Raw genomic sequence first — 18,509 nt, forward strand, 5'->3', positions numbered from 1 at the left:
GATCACAAACTTAATTAATAGATGAGTAAAGTTTCTGATGACATTTGATGTGCACCAATTGGCTCACCTTGAAAGTGCAGCACATGCACCTTTGGACAATGCGTGTCAGTTGGTAAGCCCTGTTTCTGACTTAGTTACGACACAAACAACACTCTTAGTCTGAACAAAGCATCAAGTTAACTGTATATAACAAACAAACTGCACCTCAGTTTTCTTTTTCGACATTAAGTATCACCACTGAGGCTTAAGTTGAAAAGGCCTCAGCCTGTGCTTTACACAATACGTTCTTGAAAGTGTTGTTGTCTTTCAGGTTGTGCTCGACAGCTTAACTGTGTGACTGAGCTCGGAGACAGAGAGGAAGATGCCTCCCAGGCCGTCCTCGGGGGAGCTATGGGGCATCCACTTGATGCCTCCCAGGTATGACCCACTTGATGAATATTGTGGATAAGTGCATTATTTAATTTGTTTTGAGTACATATGCCTCGACAATTATTCGCCTGATGTAATTTCATGTTATAGCAAATAAAAAAATCTCGAAAAATACACATGCAATGTATGTCTATATATATATATATGTTCCTGGTTGGGTGTTAAGACATTATTAATAGTGTTAATAACATTATAATAATGCTGAGCGTGTCTGCAGGATCCTGGTGGACTGCCTGCTGCCCAACGGAATGATTCTGACCCTCGAGTGTCTCCGAGAGGCCACGCTCATCACCATCAAACATGAGCTGTTCAAGGAGGCCAGGAAGTATCCGCTCCACCAACTCCTACAGGAGGAGACGTCCTACATCTTCGTCAGTGTTACACAGGTAAGAGCTCTCAATCTCAACTCAAAGATTTTGGTCGTCAGGAACAACTCTGTTCATCCAAATATATTAAAATCCATTCTTGAAAGTTTGATGGAACTGCCCCAGAACAGCTGTTTGTAAGGGAGAACAGTAATATGTCTGTTTTGTTTGTCGTGCCTGCAGGAAGCAGAGCGGGAGGAGTTCTATGACGAGACCAGAAGACTATGTGACCTCCGACTCTTCCAGGCCTTCCTCAAGGTCATTGAACCAGTTGGCAACAGAGAGGAAAAGATCCTCAACAGAGAGATTGGTGAGACAACGTTGGTTCTGTAGTAGCTGTTGTTAGGTTTCTGTCTTAACAATGAATTACCGGGAAAATATAGTTTGGAACATCCAAAAGACGTTTTCATGTTTAATTAAAATTTAATATTTTGTCTGAGATAGCAAAATAGTTGGAAGACTTAAAGAGAATTTTTTCCTTTTGCAAAATACATAAATCATAGTTAGTAGGTCGTTGCTGTTTTTTATATCATGGAAAACACAAAAGATGCTAAATATTTTCTGTAAATCACTCGTTCTTTCGCTGAAGAAATCTAAGTAGAATATTTGGCGGCTTTAACTACAAGTTGTGAATAAAAAAAATACATATAACATATATATAAGCTGTATTATTGGGCTAATTATAAGCTTGATGTAAAAGCAGATAAGGCTGCCCCGAATACAATTTTTGGGGCTTCCGTTGCTTCAGTGTGAAATAATTGATGACATTCAGAACTTTGACGAGGGTGTGCAATTTAAGCTGTATCAATCTCTCGCACATAAGTCACACACACACACACACACACGCGCGCGCGCGCGCACACACACACACACACACACAGGAGCGAAGAGAGAGAAAGCTTCACGAGTGTCAGTCGCCTCACCATTAACTCACTCGGTCGTTAAGTAAGAGAAACAGATCTCAGTCGGATGCTTTTCTTCGTCAAGGATCTCACTTTTTTATTAAAACAAACGGCTACAAAATGTGCAATAATCACATCAAATAAATCACAGCAACAGACCATAAAAAATGTATTTGCTCATATGTAGGCTTATATACAAATAAATAAATACGCTGTAACCTGTTCCAACATTTTTTAAGACTGTGTGTGTATCGATCTCTTCTGGGACAGCACACAGCCAGCAGCGCTATCCGTCTGACAATAACTCAAAATAAGTAACGTTGACGCCTAATGAATGTGAAAGTACTATTCCTTAGTTCATGTGATATTTGGGATTTTTGATGTAATGCATATATAAAAATAAAAACAAAAACAGATGCATTCAAATACTAATTTGGACATCGATTACCAAAGCTGTGAAGTGGAAGCTTCAAAACATTTGGGTCAGCCTTATAAGCAGAACTGATGAACTAAAGATACTTGCATTTGTTGTGGATTGTTGTTGTATGTGTTTTAGGAATCTGCAGTAGATAGAGGAGGAAAACATCATTTTACCATTTTTCTAAACAGACCAAATCCAGCCAAAAAATTGCCTTGAAAAGACAAAAAAAACAAACCTGGCTCTACTTTCTGTTCTCTCAGGTTTTGCCATTGGTATGCCTGTGTGTGAGTTTGACCTCGTGAAGGATCCCGAGGTTCAGGACTTCAGGAGAAACATCCTGAATGTTTGTAAAGACTCTGTGGAGCTGAGAGACGCCAGCGGGCCCCACAGTAGAGCGCTCTATGTTTACCCACCGAATGTAGAATCCACACAGGAACTTCCCAAGCACATCCACAGCAAACTGGACAAAGGTAGGCAACAGCGTCAGTCTTTTTTTGTTCTTCGGCGCATAATCCATCCGGTTTTACAGGAAAAGGAAAAGGGGCTAAAATAAGATGTAGACAATTATTGTTATTACACAAACAACTTAAAGACAACAGAGACCAAGAAGGTTTTAGTCTGCCATCAATACTTAATCGCCACCAGCCAGCCTTAACAAGGGATAGGAACTACAGTGAGGAGCAATGAATTGATTGAGGTGCTGCTATTGTGGAGGTCGATACGATACCCCCAGACCTCAAAATAAATAAAGATGGATGGTTATTGGTTATTGTTTGAAATCAGATTTATTGATTCTTTTTTTCTCAGCTTTCTTTTATTCTGTGTGTCTCTTTGTAGGTCAGATTATTGTTGTGATTTGGGTGATTGTTTCTCCAAACAATGACAAACAAAAGTACACATTGAAGATCAACCACGACTGTGTCCCTGAACAGGTGGGAGGAATGTGTTCGAAAGTGAAAGAGACAATGAATCAATCATGAGCCACCCTCACTTTTTCAACTCAACGTGAGGAGATTGAAGGGTGTCTAATGCAGGCTGTGGGCATGTATCTCGTCCTAAAGGTGATTGCAGAGGCCATTCGTAAGAAGACACGCAGCATGCTGCTGTCCCCAGAGCAGCTGAAGATGTGTGTTCAGGAATATCAGGGTAAATACATCCTCAAAGTGTGTGGATGTGATGAGTACCTGCTGGAAAAGTACCCCATCAGCCAGTATAAGGTAAGAGATATATGGGCGGAAATGTATCTACTTAGAAATAGAAATCATGACCTTAAATGACGTCAATATCAGTTTCTTAGTTGAATTGCTCAAACGGAAGCAATGCAGGCATAGTTGGGAGCAGTCTGCACAGAAATCCATCAAACGATGCTCTAAGATGAGTCAGGCCGATCCATGTCAGGATATAGCCAAACGACTGATCCATTCCAGATCCTTTATTCACTTTAATTATTGTCAAAACAACATTGCCTTTCATTCAAATACTGGAACCATTTCCTCATGCACAGCGATGTGAGCCCATGCTCAGAGTCCATGTGAACCACATCAAAGTAGAAGATGCACTCTTTCCTCTACTAGCTGCTGGAAAATGACCGGTTGATATCACTCGCTACACTTACGCACCCTGTAACTCGAGCAGCTCTGTGTACTTTTGTTCCAACTGTCCTCTGCGTCATTCCCTGTCTCTGTCTCTCTCCCTCTAGTATATCCGTAGTTGCATCATGCTCGGCAGGATGCCTAACCTGATGCTAATGGCTAAGGACAGCCTATACACTCAGTTGCCAACAGATAACTTCGTCATGCCGTCCTACTCGCGACGCATCTCCACGGCCACATCCCATATGAATGGCGAGGCAGCCGCCAAGTCGCTGTGGGCCATCAACGGCACCCTGCGAATACGAATCCTCTGTGCCACCTATGTTAACGTCAATATACGGGACATAGACAAGGTGGGGGGCGCACAGTTACAGGAACATACCATTGTCTGTGTTGATCAGCCATCTTGACTAATGCTTTGTTCTTACAGCGATGGTAGGAGAAGACTAGAAGTGGCCAAAGAGAGAGGAATTATCTTTTATTCATTTTTTTTAAAAGTGATGTTATTTATTGTGTTTTTTCAAGATGAATGAATGATTTATTTTACAAGCAGCCATTGTCCAGGTCTCCTGTGAACAGAGACATTAGGAAAGTAGTTCTGGCAGCTCATGTTGGTGTGCTGGCATGAATTATTTGTGTAAATTGAATGTTTTCACGAATATGCCACTATAATGATCATTTAACACAACGGCTGTTACACGCTGAGACAAGCTGTTCAAACGGAAAATCTTTTAGAAATGTTATAGTGAAGATATATATCATGTCTTTTATTAAAGTTATTTTTCTTGTTGCCTTTTGCTTCTCTTGCATATTTATAGATATATGTGAGAACAGGCATTTACCATGGAGGTGAACAGTCGTGTGACAATGTCAACACACAGAGAGTACCCTGCTCTAACCCCAGGTAAGAGTCCACCCTTCATTACAACACCTTTCATTCCACCACAGGACTCTTGAATCACAATCACTTTATTTGTTAGGAGTTTTTCTTAATATAGTTACAACACGCTTATACTACTCTTACTATACAGGGAGAAATAATTAGATGAAATAAAATGAATCAGTTATGGCACCCATTAATGGCAATAACGACGACTTGAAAACACTTTCTCCTTTTATCACTGAAATGGTGCTTTAGGGAATTTATACTGCTAATTTAGTTTCAGCAGTCCAAGGCAGGAGGGCAACGTTAACAGTTTAGTGCTGGCAAGTAACACTAAACTGCTGTGTTACATGACTGTTAAACCCCAGTCTGGTGTACTCTTATACCTCTGTAGATGTAAAAAGAATATGTTGTGTAGGCCTACACGGTAAAAACAGTAAGGAACAGTCCTACTTAAATATTTTTGCCATTGAGGTATCTATGTGTCACCTTTTCTTAATTTCTAGAAACAGTGTGAGCATCCCAGTTTGATCCCAGAATTAAATGGCACAGCTTTCTTTAGCCCAGCTTCTTGGTGGGTGTTGCTTGCCCTATAGGCCTATATTTGAGTTTGTTTATGGCTCTTCCTGTTGGCCCCAGTCTCGTAAATGAACTCAATGTCTCTTTCATTCTGTATCTACAGGTGGAATGAGTGGCTCACCTATGATATGTACATCCCAGACATACCCCGTGCTGCCAGACTCTGCCTCTCCATCTGCTCTGTCAAGGGCAGGAAGGGAGCCAAGGAGGTAAGATAGAGAGCAGTGAAGGAAATGACTCCACCATGCAACTTAAATTAACAGGATATGGACATGCAGAAACAGGAAGTGTCCTTTTGGCTACAACCGTTCCATGTTTTAACAGTTGGGAATAATTATGGGAATGTAAAATACTTTCCTCTACAATTTTATTGAGGAAAGATCCAATAAATTAATAGTGAAAATGACATTTTATGATTTGAAACACAAAGAAACGGGCACAACAAACAAAATATGATAGCAGAGAGCAGATGACCTCCATGTGTCTAAATCTTTTAATCAACACTAGCATGCTATGCCATCCTGGAGGGCTTTATATGTATAGGTACCTTTTGTTTACGTGTGTGTGTGTGTGTGTGTGTGTGTGTGTGTGTGGTATTGGTATATGAAGCTACCCTATGTGTCAGTCTGTCTGAGTATACGTGTCTGCGGTGAATGGGAGCTGTGGTATCAGCTTTAACTCTGTTTAATTACTAATCAGCCATGGGCACTGTGTTGGCAGGAAATATCAACAGAAACGTAATCGTCGGAAGGGACTTTTCCATTCATGTTAGAATATGCTTCGCTTGCACAAGCCCCGTTGATGGCACGTTGTGAAATGGGCCACTTGTTCTCGCTCAAACTCGTATCGTAGTATTTGAACGAAAGACTTTGACAACAAAAAAATGGATTACTCAGAAAATCCAAAATCATGATTAGGGCTGAGAATTCATCAGCTTATGAATATATCACATTTAAAACTTAAAAAAGATGATGCTTTTTTCACGTCATTGGGGAAGCCTAGTAGTAACATATTCTAGATTACACTTACCTGTGTTTAGAAACCATGAGGTGTTGGAGTGTATCTGTACTGTTGTGCTTTGGGTCTGATACTCGTAACAGACACCCACACAGATTCATTTTACTTTCATCTCTCTCTAGTGGAAAAACTGGAAGAGAGAGAGGTGTGTGTGTGTGTGTGTGTGTGTGTGTGTGTGTGTGTGTGTGTGTGTGTGTGTGTATCAATGGATGCCAGACATGGATATGGTAACAGAAACCTGGGGTGAGCCCTATCCAGTACCGCTCAGTGCTGGACTGAGGTCTCTCTTTCAAGCCCCACCTGAATGAAAGATAAACACTCCTCTACAGCTGCCTTTTGTTCCAGCACTTACTATAAATAGGTGCATTTTGACTGGCTGTCTGCACGTAACTCTGTCCGCCTCGCCATGTTAGCTTTTGTCACCTTGTTCCATCTCTGCCCCGAAGTGAAGACTCGCTTATTCGTACCACGTTTGGTGTGAACCTTTAAGACCCTTTCAAATATTTTTTAAACCTGATAAAACAAACAAACACATTGAAGGCAGATTCATTGCAAACACCAAAGAGCATCTCATTCATCTTTATCTGCCTTATTGGGAAAAAAAAAACATAAGCTTTGGGATAGGGAAGCGCTCATCACCCTTGACCAATAGAGAGTTTCATCGGAAAAAGGATCAGTTTTAATCAGTCCAGTAAGTCAATGGGGTGAGACTGAAGTAAAACTAAGATATGTATAGATGTTAACTTGTGGATACTTAGTCTGTACCTTCACTTGGCTGAAGTACATTTTGGTTTTATTACACCCATTGACTAATGTACAAGTGTATTTTCTGAGTGAGTGATGTACTGTGTTCTTAGCAGAAGGAAGCCTTAATGAGATTATGGACTTACTTTCACACTGAGAGTCCCAGAATACGTTGGTGTTGAGAGCCGAGTCAAAAGTCAAAATGATTCACTATATGTGTTTGTGTCTGATTCTCCCACGAGCTTCTCACATTGAAACGACTCGCTGTAAATTTGGAATCAGTGGTTCTCTCTCTCTCTCTCTCTTTCCCTCCCTCTCTTCCTCCCTGTAGGAGCACTGTCCACTTGCTTGGGGTAATATCAACTTGTTTGACTACACTCACACTCTGGTGGCCAACAAGATGGCTCTGAACCTCTGGCCGGTCCCTCATGGCCTTGAAGACCTCCTCAACCCCATTGGAGTCACAGGATCCAACCCTAATAAGGTATTCAAATTCAGCCTCTTGCGTCAATGTTCATTTGCACTGTTCATGATCCATTTCAGAAATGAGGTACAAGAAAGTAACGGGTTTCCATCTTCTAATCCATATTTTAAAAGTCTCAGGAGGGAGCCTGAGACTTAATATTTTCATTGCTGCTTCTCTGTAATTGTTCTGCATATGATGAATAAAAAGTGGAACTTGAATTGAGAGTTTGACTGTTTTGTGAGATACTGTAATTTAATTATATCATTTTAATCTCTGTTGTACAGGAAACCCCATGTCTGGAGCTGGAGTTTGACCACTTTAGTAGTTCAGTCAAATACCCAGATATGAATGCAGTAGAGGATCACGCAAACTGGACCATCTCGAGGGAACTGGGCTATAGCTACAACCTCTCCGGACAGGTATTAACCTGCTTATCTACCTTCATATTCTCACTCTAATGAGCCGATTCATTTAAGTAACAGAGCACAAATATCCACATGTAAAGAAACATGTATAGAGTTACCGGTACTTAGATAGGATGAGGTACGTTATTAATGAAGGTGTTTCTATTTCACCACTCAGTAGAGCCCTTTGTAGCTTGACATTGACTCATGAGGCCCTAATGTGAGGTGTGGTTGTGTCCTTGTCGAGGGGATTCCATGTAATGAAAATCTGCTATATTAGTTGTGATGGTTGGTAGTGTGTTGGTAATGTGAACACCTATGTGTGTTGTGCAAGACACCACGTGTAATTCTAGTTGGGTGTTATTGGATCTTCTGGGTAAATTATATGAGAGTGTTGCCTTTAGTGAAAGAGAGGTTTCATTAAATGCAGCACCAACACTTTCAATTCATGTTATAGCTCTTTACATTTTATTTATTGACACATTTTGACACGAGTAAGTTTAGGGCAATAAGTGATTCGATAAATATGGTTAATTTCCGCCAATCAATGAACTATGAAGACTCATTGTTGACTTTATAACTGAGTTGGTTCCAACACTTTGCGTTACTCTGCCATGTGAGAGGATGTGAACAGTGTGAGACGATGTGTGAAGTTATTCATGATGTGTGTGTCAAATGTGAGGAGTGCCCAACTGTGTAATGATGATATCATGCGGCTTGTCCCTGAGCAGAAAATAATTTAACATAATTCAAATCTAAACTGATGTCATGAATCAGACTTGATTTTAAGGAGGATGATTGGGCATAGGACAGTTTAAATGTTATGCTCTTGACAAAGCGATGGGGAAAAGAAAAAAAGGGATTCAGGATTTGAGGGCATTGTCGGGGTTCTTAACAGCCTCAGACTTACACCGAATGTTCTCAGCAGCTTGGTGACGACTGCTGTCCAACATTGTATTCATGAGCCGTGATCAAATTTCATTCCCGTTTCAGAAAAAAAAACATGAATGAAAACAACTAAATTGTGAATTTGGCTGCATTAAGACACAGGGATGGTGATCAGAGAGCAGGAGGAGTTTTTCTCCTGTCCTGCTCCCACTAACTATGTATCTGTGAAGATTAAGTTAGAAACAGAGGAAATGCATCAATAGAATGAATTTATTTCAAGTCAATTGCTGGAATAAGCAAATGGAATAAATACATTCACAAATACATTTCATGCTTCAGAGACACAGGCTGCAACAACAGACCTGGAGTTCAGTTCAGTAAACCTTGCGCACTAATTTAGAAGTGTGGTTAAACTTCTGACCAGAGCTGTGGTAGACATGGCTGAATACTTAATATTATAGTACAAGATTTGGAATCGTATAAAGATTAGCATTTACAGCAAATAGACATGCATATTTTTTAAAGTGGGATGTTGTTATTGGTCTTTTTAGATACTGTGCGATGCAAGAGCGCTGGACCGCACACTGTTGATTTATTTATGATGATAGCATAGTGTTGTGTATTTAATAATTCCTTTATCTGTAACGTGAGTTGTTTGAGAAGCTTCTCTAACAGTAATGGGTCTTAATGGATAACAGTTGTTCATGTTCCAAGCTATTTTTGTGTCTCATCATGACTGCATGGCTGAATAGGCAAATATTTTTTAAATTACTGCTACAAAGATACTGTGATACATGAAAAAGAGTAACAAATGGAGGCTCGAACAGTAAACGACAAAGTAACGATGCCAGTTATTGTGCTTCATTACGATAAAAGAGGTTAGTGATAACATAATAACTTGTGTTGCTCTGTGTTTTATTAAAGAGTAAATGTGGGCAGGGATCAGGGTCTTGTATAGTACCTTGAAAAACATGGCCACCAACAGGCAATTAGGGTCGTGTTAGTAATGTAATAATGCAGTGTTTGAAGTATTTCCTTCCGGATGTGTTTCAGAGCAACCGGTCGGCCAGAGATCACGCCCTGACAGAGGGCGACACCGAGCAGATGAGACAGCTGAGTAACAGAGACCCACTTTCAGAAATCACTGAGCAGGAGAAAGACTTCCTCTGGAGACACAGGTAAATATCACACTTTACTACTTTACTGTATAGCACGTAAAGTACTACTTTATGTAGAACCATAGATTGCATAGAATGGCATCACACAGGTCAGACTAGTATGTAGCTGTATGTAACATCTTGTATGCAGGATGTATATATGTGTAAAAACAACTGATTGAGACTTAATCTGGGATGCAAAGCACAGTAATGATCCCCTTTCTCTTTCCCTATCAGGCACTACTGCGTGAACATCCCGGAGATCCTTCCCAAGATCCTTCTCGCTGTCAAATGGAACTCCAGAGATGAAGTAGCACAGGTGATGCCATGCCATTTCATTCATAGTTCATTGTTCCTTCTTCGATAAACAAGAAGGAACATAAAGAAAGAGTATTTGTACTGGATTCTGAGAAATGGACGTAGAATAATCTTGGCTTGTAAGGACCAAATGAAAAGCATGTTGCAGTAAAAGAGTTATTCCATTCCTTTGTTTTTAATGTATACATCTACCAAAATACTTACCCTAATGCTCATACTCTCTATGAATAGTGTGTGATGAGTAATAATGAATATTTCTTGGTTTGTATGTTTCCCAGATGTATTGTCTGTTGAAGGAATGGCCGTCTATCCGTCCTGAGCAGGCCATGGAGCTGTTGGACTGTAACTACCCAGACCCCATGGTCAGGCACTTCGCTGTACGCTGCCTCGACAAATACCTTACTGATGACAAACTGTCCCAGTACCTCATCCAGCTTGTACAGGTATGTCTGACTGAGAGTCTAGGACTATCAGGGAACTGATTGACAAAATAATGGGGTAAAAAGGAAGACAGTGAGGAAATAAGAGTGCTGTGACTCAAGTGGCTGTGGAGTACTTTTCTCCAGCCCGGGTGTCCTTGGTAGCCAGAGTTATATCCGTTGGAAAGCAATCTTTCTGTTGTGTAAAAGACTTTCCTGTGTGCCTGAGGTTGTTTTTGTGCTTGGCGTGCAGAGGCTGCATGGTGAGAGACATTATAAAGTCAGAAATGACTCATCTTTCCCTCCAATCTTCCCTTCCTCTCCTCTCCTCCTGCTCTAGGTATTGAAATATGAACAGTATCTTGAGAATCCCCTGGCCCGTTTCCTCCTGAAAAAGGCCCTGACCAATCAAAGGATAGGTCATTTCTTCTTCTGGCATCTCAAGTGAGTCACCTTTCAGATTGCTTTTTCTTCATGTTTGTGTACCTTCCTTTCTCTGTGTCTTTCTAGACGGCTTCTCACTCCCTCCTCTTTGTGCCCTCCTCACAGGTCAGAAATGCACAATAAAACAGTGAGCCAGAGGTTTGGGCTGCTGTTGGAGGCTTACTGCAGGGCGTGTGGCATGTACCTGAAACACCTGAGCAGGCAGGTCGAGGCCATGGAGAAGCTCATTAACCTCACTGACATCCTTAAACAGGAGAAGAAGGATGAGACGCAGAAGGTAAGGAGAGCAAACACACTTACACACACACACAAACACTTACACACACACACACACACAGGAACGTGTTATTTTATGTTTGTTTCAATTTTACGTTTTTTGTCTTTTACATCTTAAAATCCATTTGAAATATTAAAATCTGGACTCCAGAGAGATCATATTGATATAAATACTGAAATACATGAGCAACAATAACAATGACACCGCATAAAAAATGTATGCACACAACATTTTATTTATATTTTTGTCAAAACTCATAATATGTAACATGCACATACCTCTCAAATGCACTCATTTTTAGGAGATTTCTTTGTGTATGCGTGTGTATGTGCAAATGCGTGTGTGTGTTGTTGTGGTTGTGTGTGTGTTTGTCTTGTGGAGGTCCAAATGCGGTTTCTCGTGGACCAGATGAAGAGACCGGACTACATGGATGCTCTGCAGAACTACACCTCTCCTCTCAACCCTGCACACCAACTGGGAAACCTGAGGTTAGAAGCAATAGTGAAAGAGCTTTTGTGTGTGTGTGTGTGTGTGTGTGTGTGTGTGTGTGTAGTGGTGTTTGTATATGAATAAGTGGGGTTGTGAAACAAGATTGACATTGTCCACTAACCTTTATTAATTTGTGCATAGGTTAGATGAATGCAGGATCATGTCATCAGCCAAGAGACCGCTGTGGCTGAACTGGGAGAATCCTGACATCATGTCTGAGCTGCTCTTTCAGAACAATGAGATCATCTTCAAAAATGGAGATGGTAACACACAGACAAAATACATATGTTTACTCTTATTTGTGCTATTGATCAATCGAGACTGTTTTGCTGAGTGTTGGAGATGTCGTCCGTAGAGATGTCACTCGACTCGTGTCGCTCAAAGCTCAACCTCGTTGTGAGCAGTTTCATGTAGGAACTATTTTCTTTCTACCGAACTACATCTGCCAACTGTATCACCACGCAGAAGGAAGCATTTATCTACTCATGGACGAGAGGCTAGTGCTTTGCATCAGCGCAACATGTAAACGTTAATGGCGCCCCCCCTCGGCTGCGCTGTAACGTCAGCTAGCTCAGTGGTGCTAGGTGAGCTAGCTATCGGTTAGCTTCGTTCTGCGAGGGGGTACAATTGGCGAGTGTATCATATTGAACGTTTTCTCTCACTCTGAGCACCGTACGCCATTAAAAGAAAATATGAAAGCGCTGGCTCGGTATGTACAGGAACACCGATTCACTGCTCCTGACCTGTGCTATAAAGTGATGCAACATATTCAGTCCCAATCCGAAATGTTGACACAAGTTGTGAATTGTAGTTTCACATTCTGCAGAGCTTCTTGGTAATAGTTGGCTACTCTAATCAAACTAACTTGTCTTTATGTTGTGTTTGTTATTAACTGTAACTGCCTTCATTGTGTGTGTTTTTGTGGTAGACTTGCGACAGGATATGCTGACGTTGCAGATTATTAAAATCATGGAGAACATTTGGCAGAATCAGGGACTGGACCTTCGGTACGTCTCTCTCTCCTGTTATCTAAGTCGATGTGTCTTTTTCTCTCTTCAATTTCTTCACTCTCTCACTCTGGGGCTAAGAACACATGTGCTGTGTGTCCCCAGGATGCTTCCTTATGGCTGCCTGTCGTTAGGAGACTGTGTGGGTCTCATTGAGGTGGTTCGCAGCTCCCACACCATCATGCAGATTCAGTGTAAAGGAGGCTTGAAAGGAGCCCTGCAGTTCAACTCAAACACTCTGCATCAGTGGCTGAAGGACAAGAATAAGGGCGAGATGTGAGTTCTTCTCTCCTGATCTTAGTTTTTACAGCATCATGGCACCAAAAAGAAAATTGATTAGAATTACAGCCCATTTACTTTTAAACATTTTCTTATTTGTTATAAAACGTACTTGTTTGTGCTTGTGTGTGCAGGTATGACATGGCTGTGGATCTGTTTACGAGGTCCTGTGCTGGCTACTGTGTAGCTACATTTATCCTCGGGATAGGAGACAGACACAACAGCAACATTATGGTCAAAGATGATGGACAGGTAACTTGTATATGCCTACACACAAAGCACTACATTTTGGTGAAGGGTTTTTTACACATGGCTAATCTGATGAGAGAATTGATTAAGCTACTTTGTCTAGCCTGCTTTATGAAGGTTGGTTGTTTTCATTTTGTGTTTCTTGTCAGTGAATTTATCAGGGATTTGTTTTTGTCCAATACATGTTTAATAAAACAAATGTGTCTAAGTCGATACACGGTGGGTGTACTGTGTATATATTTTACTTTAGAGGTGGTTGACGTGTTAGAGAGAGTTACTGAAGTTTGACTTCCTGCTGTCTTCTTTGTTCTGCTCTCGTCCAGTTGTTTCATATAGATTTTGGCCATTTCCTGGATCATAAGAAGAAGAAATTTGGCTACAAGAGAGAACGAGTTCCCTTTGTTCTGACCCAAGACTTCCTCATTGTCATCAGCAAGGGATCCCAAGAGTGTGCAAAGACCAAAGAGTTTGAGAGGTACTGCAGCATCTTAACTCCCAACTCGTATCAGTCAGTCCGTGGGTTCGCCGACTCCCAGAACTTGTCTCTTCTTGTCCTGTTGTGAGATACTGCCACAGCAAAGCTTTGCTCTCTCCCCAGGTTCCAAGAGATGTGTTATAAAGCCTACCTGGCCATCCGGCAGCATGCTAACCTCTTCATCAACCTGTTCTCCATGATGCTGGGCTCTGGCATGCCTGAGCTGCAGTCATTTGATGACATTGCCTACATTAGGAAGACGCTGGCCCTGGAGAAAAGCGAACAGGTAATACAACTTTTGGGTGCTCTAATCCATTCTGCTCTCGTCTCATTTTGGGGTCTTGAAATAGTCTCACGTCTCACATTTGGCTTCCTGAAACCGCTGCAAGGATTTTGTATCTACTTATTTGTCGCTTCTATTTTTATTCTGCTTTGTGCAGGAGGCGTTGGACTACTTTATGAAACAGATGAACGATGCTCACCATGGAGGATGGACCACCAAAATGGACTGGATATTCCACACAATTAGACAGCATGCACTGAACTGACCACCTGCAAACCAACAAAAAAACACCAGTCCCACCCTGGAGTAACAGGAAGTTTGCAGCTTGACTTCATTTTTTTTTTTTTCACCATTTTTATTTATCCGAAGGAGGTTCCGTTGTTTCTTCGTTTTCTTGCCATTATCATCTGCCTGTTTCTGCGGTCTTGATGCCCTCACTTTACCCTTTACCTTTTCTGGAGTCGACAAGAGAGCATTGTCCTCATGTCCTATTGAAGATGTGCCCGACCTGGATGTTTGAATCCTCCGCTACTATGTTTGCTCTGTTTTTTCCCCCCCAACAGAAACAAACTGGATAAGTTGTTTGGAGTAATTTGACCCCTTACTCTTGCTGGAAAAAAAACGATCATTGGACAAAACAGCGTAACGTAGATGTATCTGCCAATCTTTAAATGTAGCCACAAAGTAAGTTCAACTTGCTGCCCTTCTGCTGTATTACTTCTGCACTGTGGCTCCGCCTCAGAAAGGAAGCGCTTGGGAACGTTGTTTTGAATCATATCTCTGCTGAGAAGATACCAGGCACAAGGAACTTATCTTACACAATAAGTGTTTATCAAATTTGTTGCACAATGCAGGATTACTGGAGTAATGGGGTCTTCTGTGATGATTACCACTGCACCAGTCTTCCACCATATCTGTGGTGAAGTTCCCTTCCTGAGCTGATTTGGTGTCAGCTTTTCCGCCTTTTAAACCTTTGTGAGAAAATGTCAAAGCTTAAAAACTGCAGAAGAGTCTCCGGGTTGTTTTGCTCTACAGTCTCCCGGGCTGCGATGAAAAAGCACTCCACCCATGGGAACATTTGTTGGTGGTGCAGCTTTAGACTCCAATATAAACTTCAGGGTATTGATGCCTCTCCATAAAAAAAAAAAAACAGCACTTACAAATAATATACAGATTTAATATGCCTTTTTGAATTTACTTATGTATCCAGTTTCGTTCAGTTTCTACGTAAACAGTCAAAACTCAACTCTCCACCGCCATTGCTATCGTAAATATAGTTTTTTGTATTTCTGTTTACCAATTTGCTTTCTTCTTCTGATGACCACAAGTGCAAAAACCTTTCTCTTTTTTTCTCTCGATTATTTAGTTTTACTCACATTCGTAAATTAAGACTGCTGATTCCTTTTTTTTTTTTTGCCTCCGTCACTTTTAAGGTAAACGTCTCATTCGGCCTATCCAGTAGCCCGATTTGTGTTATTGTGGCTAGTGTGCAGCCTTACTTGGAATTTGTTTGGGGATGCAAATTGATAAGACTGGAAGTGCCAGTCTCACTTTGTATGACTACTGCGACCTGTTTTAAGCCTCTGGCTGTCTGTTTTATTGGCGAGCAGAAGTCCAGGGGAATATTATGTCTTCCCGTTGATAAGATGCCTTGGCACAAAGCTCTACAAACGCTGCCTCAGCATGTTGTAGTGAGCAAACCATAACAGCACTTTTTAACATGAAAAGCTAGATCTGATCTGTGAATCATTCTTTTTATTTTGAACCATGTGAGGCTGATCGTCTTCAGCATGTCTCCCATTAGAATGTCTTTAAAATGTCGACTCATGATCAAAGTGCATTTTAACGTGTGTTTATCACATCTGGGGTGTATTTTTTTCCATCCAGAACACCGTCCACTGATGAGCCCATAACACTTGGCAGTATGTTGTGTACCGTTGTCATAGCCATGCTCCCAACAGAATCATTTGAGCCGGTAGCTTTTTCAACATTATAAAGTCAGTAAAATGTCAGTTGCAAAATCTTTCAATTCATCAAGTGAAACAGTGCATGTGGGCGAACCTTTGAAAGGGATTTCAACAAATCTTTCAAATTTGATTGGATCACAAGCTAGGATCACAGCTTGTTTCATGCATTTTTGTTTCATGGTGTCTTTTAAGCAGGAATTTTCTCGGAAAGTATACTTACGTACGGCGTTTTTAAGAGAAACCTTGAGGGACAGTAACGGAGAGAATGTATTTTTCATGAGCCCCAGACGCCTTCACATTGTACCGAGAGAGATATTTGGATGTGCTCCTAGCTAAACTGTTCTCTTACTGACAGACAGTATGAAACTCAATCTGCCAGTGGAAAAGAAAGTCAGCACTTTGCTCACCTGTTGATTGTATAGAAAAGTCAAAGTGGTGGTCCGCTCTGATGTGATGTCACATTATTGCAAGAATTAACTGCTGGAATGTATTTAATTGCTAACATGGACCTTACGTGCACTCATCTTTTAATGTTTGTTTTTTTTGCATCATCCATGTTTTCTTTCTCATGTCAGATGCACAGCCACTAAACATACACTAGGTTATTAGCGGAGAGCTCTTCTCTTCTTCTTTCTTCTTTTAATGTGCCAAACCAGGCATCACTGAGGCCTGCGGACGCCGATGCTGGAATCACATCATGCAGTAAGGGATATCAGTTACAGACGTGAAGAAGAAAGAGGCTGGGCAACGCACTGAAAAAGACGACCGGTAGTTGTTGTTGTACTTCTCAATGCCTTTTTGTCCAAAGGGACGCTGTAAGATGTTAGCCTAGTAAGCATGTTTCTCAAACAGCATAACCAGTTCTTATGATGTACATTTTGAAGCAGCATTAAGCAGTATGTACGTACAGTTACAGGCAGACCTCTTCTCTGGTTGTGTTCATTAATTGTCTTTCTGTACCGGTTGCAGAGCTTCATTGGCAGGCCCCAATGAAAACCCACACTGTATGTACATGCCCATGTGTCTGTTTGTGACCACACTTGACTGTTCAAGTTGTGGCGTCTCTAAATCTTTTGTAAGCACCGATTGTTGAAGCTTTGTGTTTGTGCGATGCTGGCAGTGATTGTTATTCGTGCCACAGTCCTACATGTCAGAGTGAAGACGCAATCACTTCTTGAACTAAAGTTGTTCTTGAGTCTAAATTTCCAAGATCAGGTTCAGTGAGAATTATGACAAAGTATCTTACAGGGTTTAATAAGATTTAATAATCTTAAATGTTCATCCTCAACCTCCAGATCATAAGAATTACGTCCAGCAGCTAAGTTATAGTTCTCACATCTCCTCAGAGCATGTTCGTTTGTTCGCGCTGAATTGGTGCAGGAACAATATCGTTGCACGAGTATATTTAAAGCCCGTATTTAAAAAATCTGCCCGACAGTATTCAACAGATCAACGTCCTGCAGGAGAATTGTTGTACCTGCAAGATGTACACGCTAGGGTGAAGTTGGAAATGTTTGAATATGTGCAGTGAAATACTGTCGGACTATCTTTGAAGTGTTGTCGAGAGGAGGGAGCTCCCAATTCTGTTCAGCCGCTCTTCAGTTATTGCCCGCGCCTTGCATAATGAATCATAGGATCTGAGCTATGATTTCAACATGAGCAGTGGACATAATAACGTGAACACCCAGATGTTATGAAATTCAATGCAATATCCATGCAGTAAGTACTACTTACGCGTATTTATCCTTCGGTGTTTTATGTTACTGCTTTTGTTTGTTTGCGTGCTGGACAGGTGTTCACGTTATTGTGTCCACCACCTGTATGAATATGGGGCCTGGCATTAAGGGAATAAGTCTTTTTTTTCTTTCTGTCAAACTTGAAAGAGTGTCCAGGGTTTTAAAGTGTTTTAAAGAGCAAATATGAGTAATCATTACGATTATTGATCCTTTGTGATCATCTGAAGTGTCCTAAATTCTCACTTTGAAGAGAAATATGGACTAACTGGTGTTCATGTTATTTTGTGTATGCAGTGTTCTTAACTACATTATAATGTTTTGCTAATATATTTCCACAACATACCATGCTGTTAGAACCTTAACCTATACTATGAATGAATGTACAACGGGCCACTGTAGTGTTCTTCACAGCCGAACTGCATGAGATTTAGGTAAAGGTTGTTTGTTTGTTTTGTTTTTTTAGTGTGCTAAGCAGCCATACAGATGATTATACATTAATGCCTTAAGTTTGCTCTGTGTAGGAACCGTTTCATCTCTACAATAAGCTGTGTTTTTTATTTATTTATAAATGTATGTTGTACTGGTTACAGAGTAAAGGTTTGTTCCTGACTGACGGGTCATCTGAGTGTTCTGTGAAGATGTACAAATAAATTTGTTAAACATTCACCCGGCTGTGTGTTTGCTCTCACACTCTTTCCCTTTTTACTGCACAACAGGCC

The 18,509-nt window shown here is 40.9% G+C and overlaps 1 protein-coding gene across 1 annotated transcript; it reads left to right on the plus strand.

Annotated features, from left to right (window-relative positions):
- Positions 1–361: 361 nt before the first annotated feature.
- Positions 362–18,456, plus strand: pik3ca (phosphatidylinositol-4,5-bisphosphate 3-kinase, catalytic subunit alpha; the record flags this gene model as incomplete). The annotated part of the gene is made up of 24 exons (XM_079267821.1): positions 362–417; positions 647–815; positions 978–1,104; positions 2,378–2,587; positions 2,955–3,049; positions 3,179–3,334; positions 3,817–4,062; positions 4,528–4,613; positions 5,275–5,380; positions 7,264–7,416; positions 7,683–7,817; positions 9,744–9,868; positions 10,085–10,166; positions 10,444–10,608; positions 10,925–11,028; positions 11,134–11,305; positions 11,687–11,793; positions 11,936–12,057; positions 12,723–12,801; positions 12,907–13,077; positions 13,215–13,332; positions 13,653–13,804; positions 13,928–14,090; positions 14,245–18,456. 24 exons carry the CDS (start codon positions 362–364, stop codon positions 14,350–14,352), a joined length of 3,207 nt encoding a protein of 1,068 aa, XP_079123947.1. The 3' UTR covers positions 14,353–18,456.
- Between the last annotated feature and the right edge of the window lie 53 nt (positions 18,457–18,509).

This window comes from Melanostigma gelatinosum (genome assembly GCF_949748355.1).
Source record: "Melanostigma gelatinosum genome assembly, chromosome: 4".
Taxonomy (NCBI): Eukaryota; Metazoa; Chordata; class Actinopteri; order Perciformes; family Zoarcidae; genus Melanostigma; species Melanostigma gelatinosum.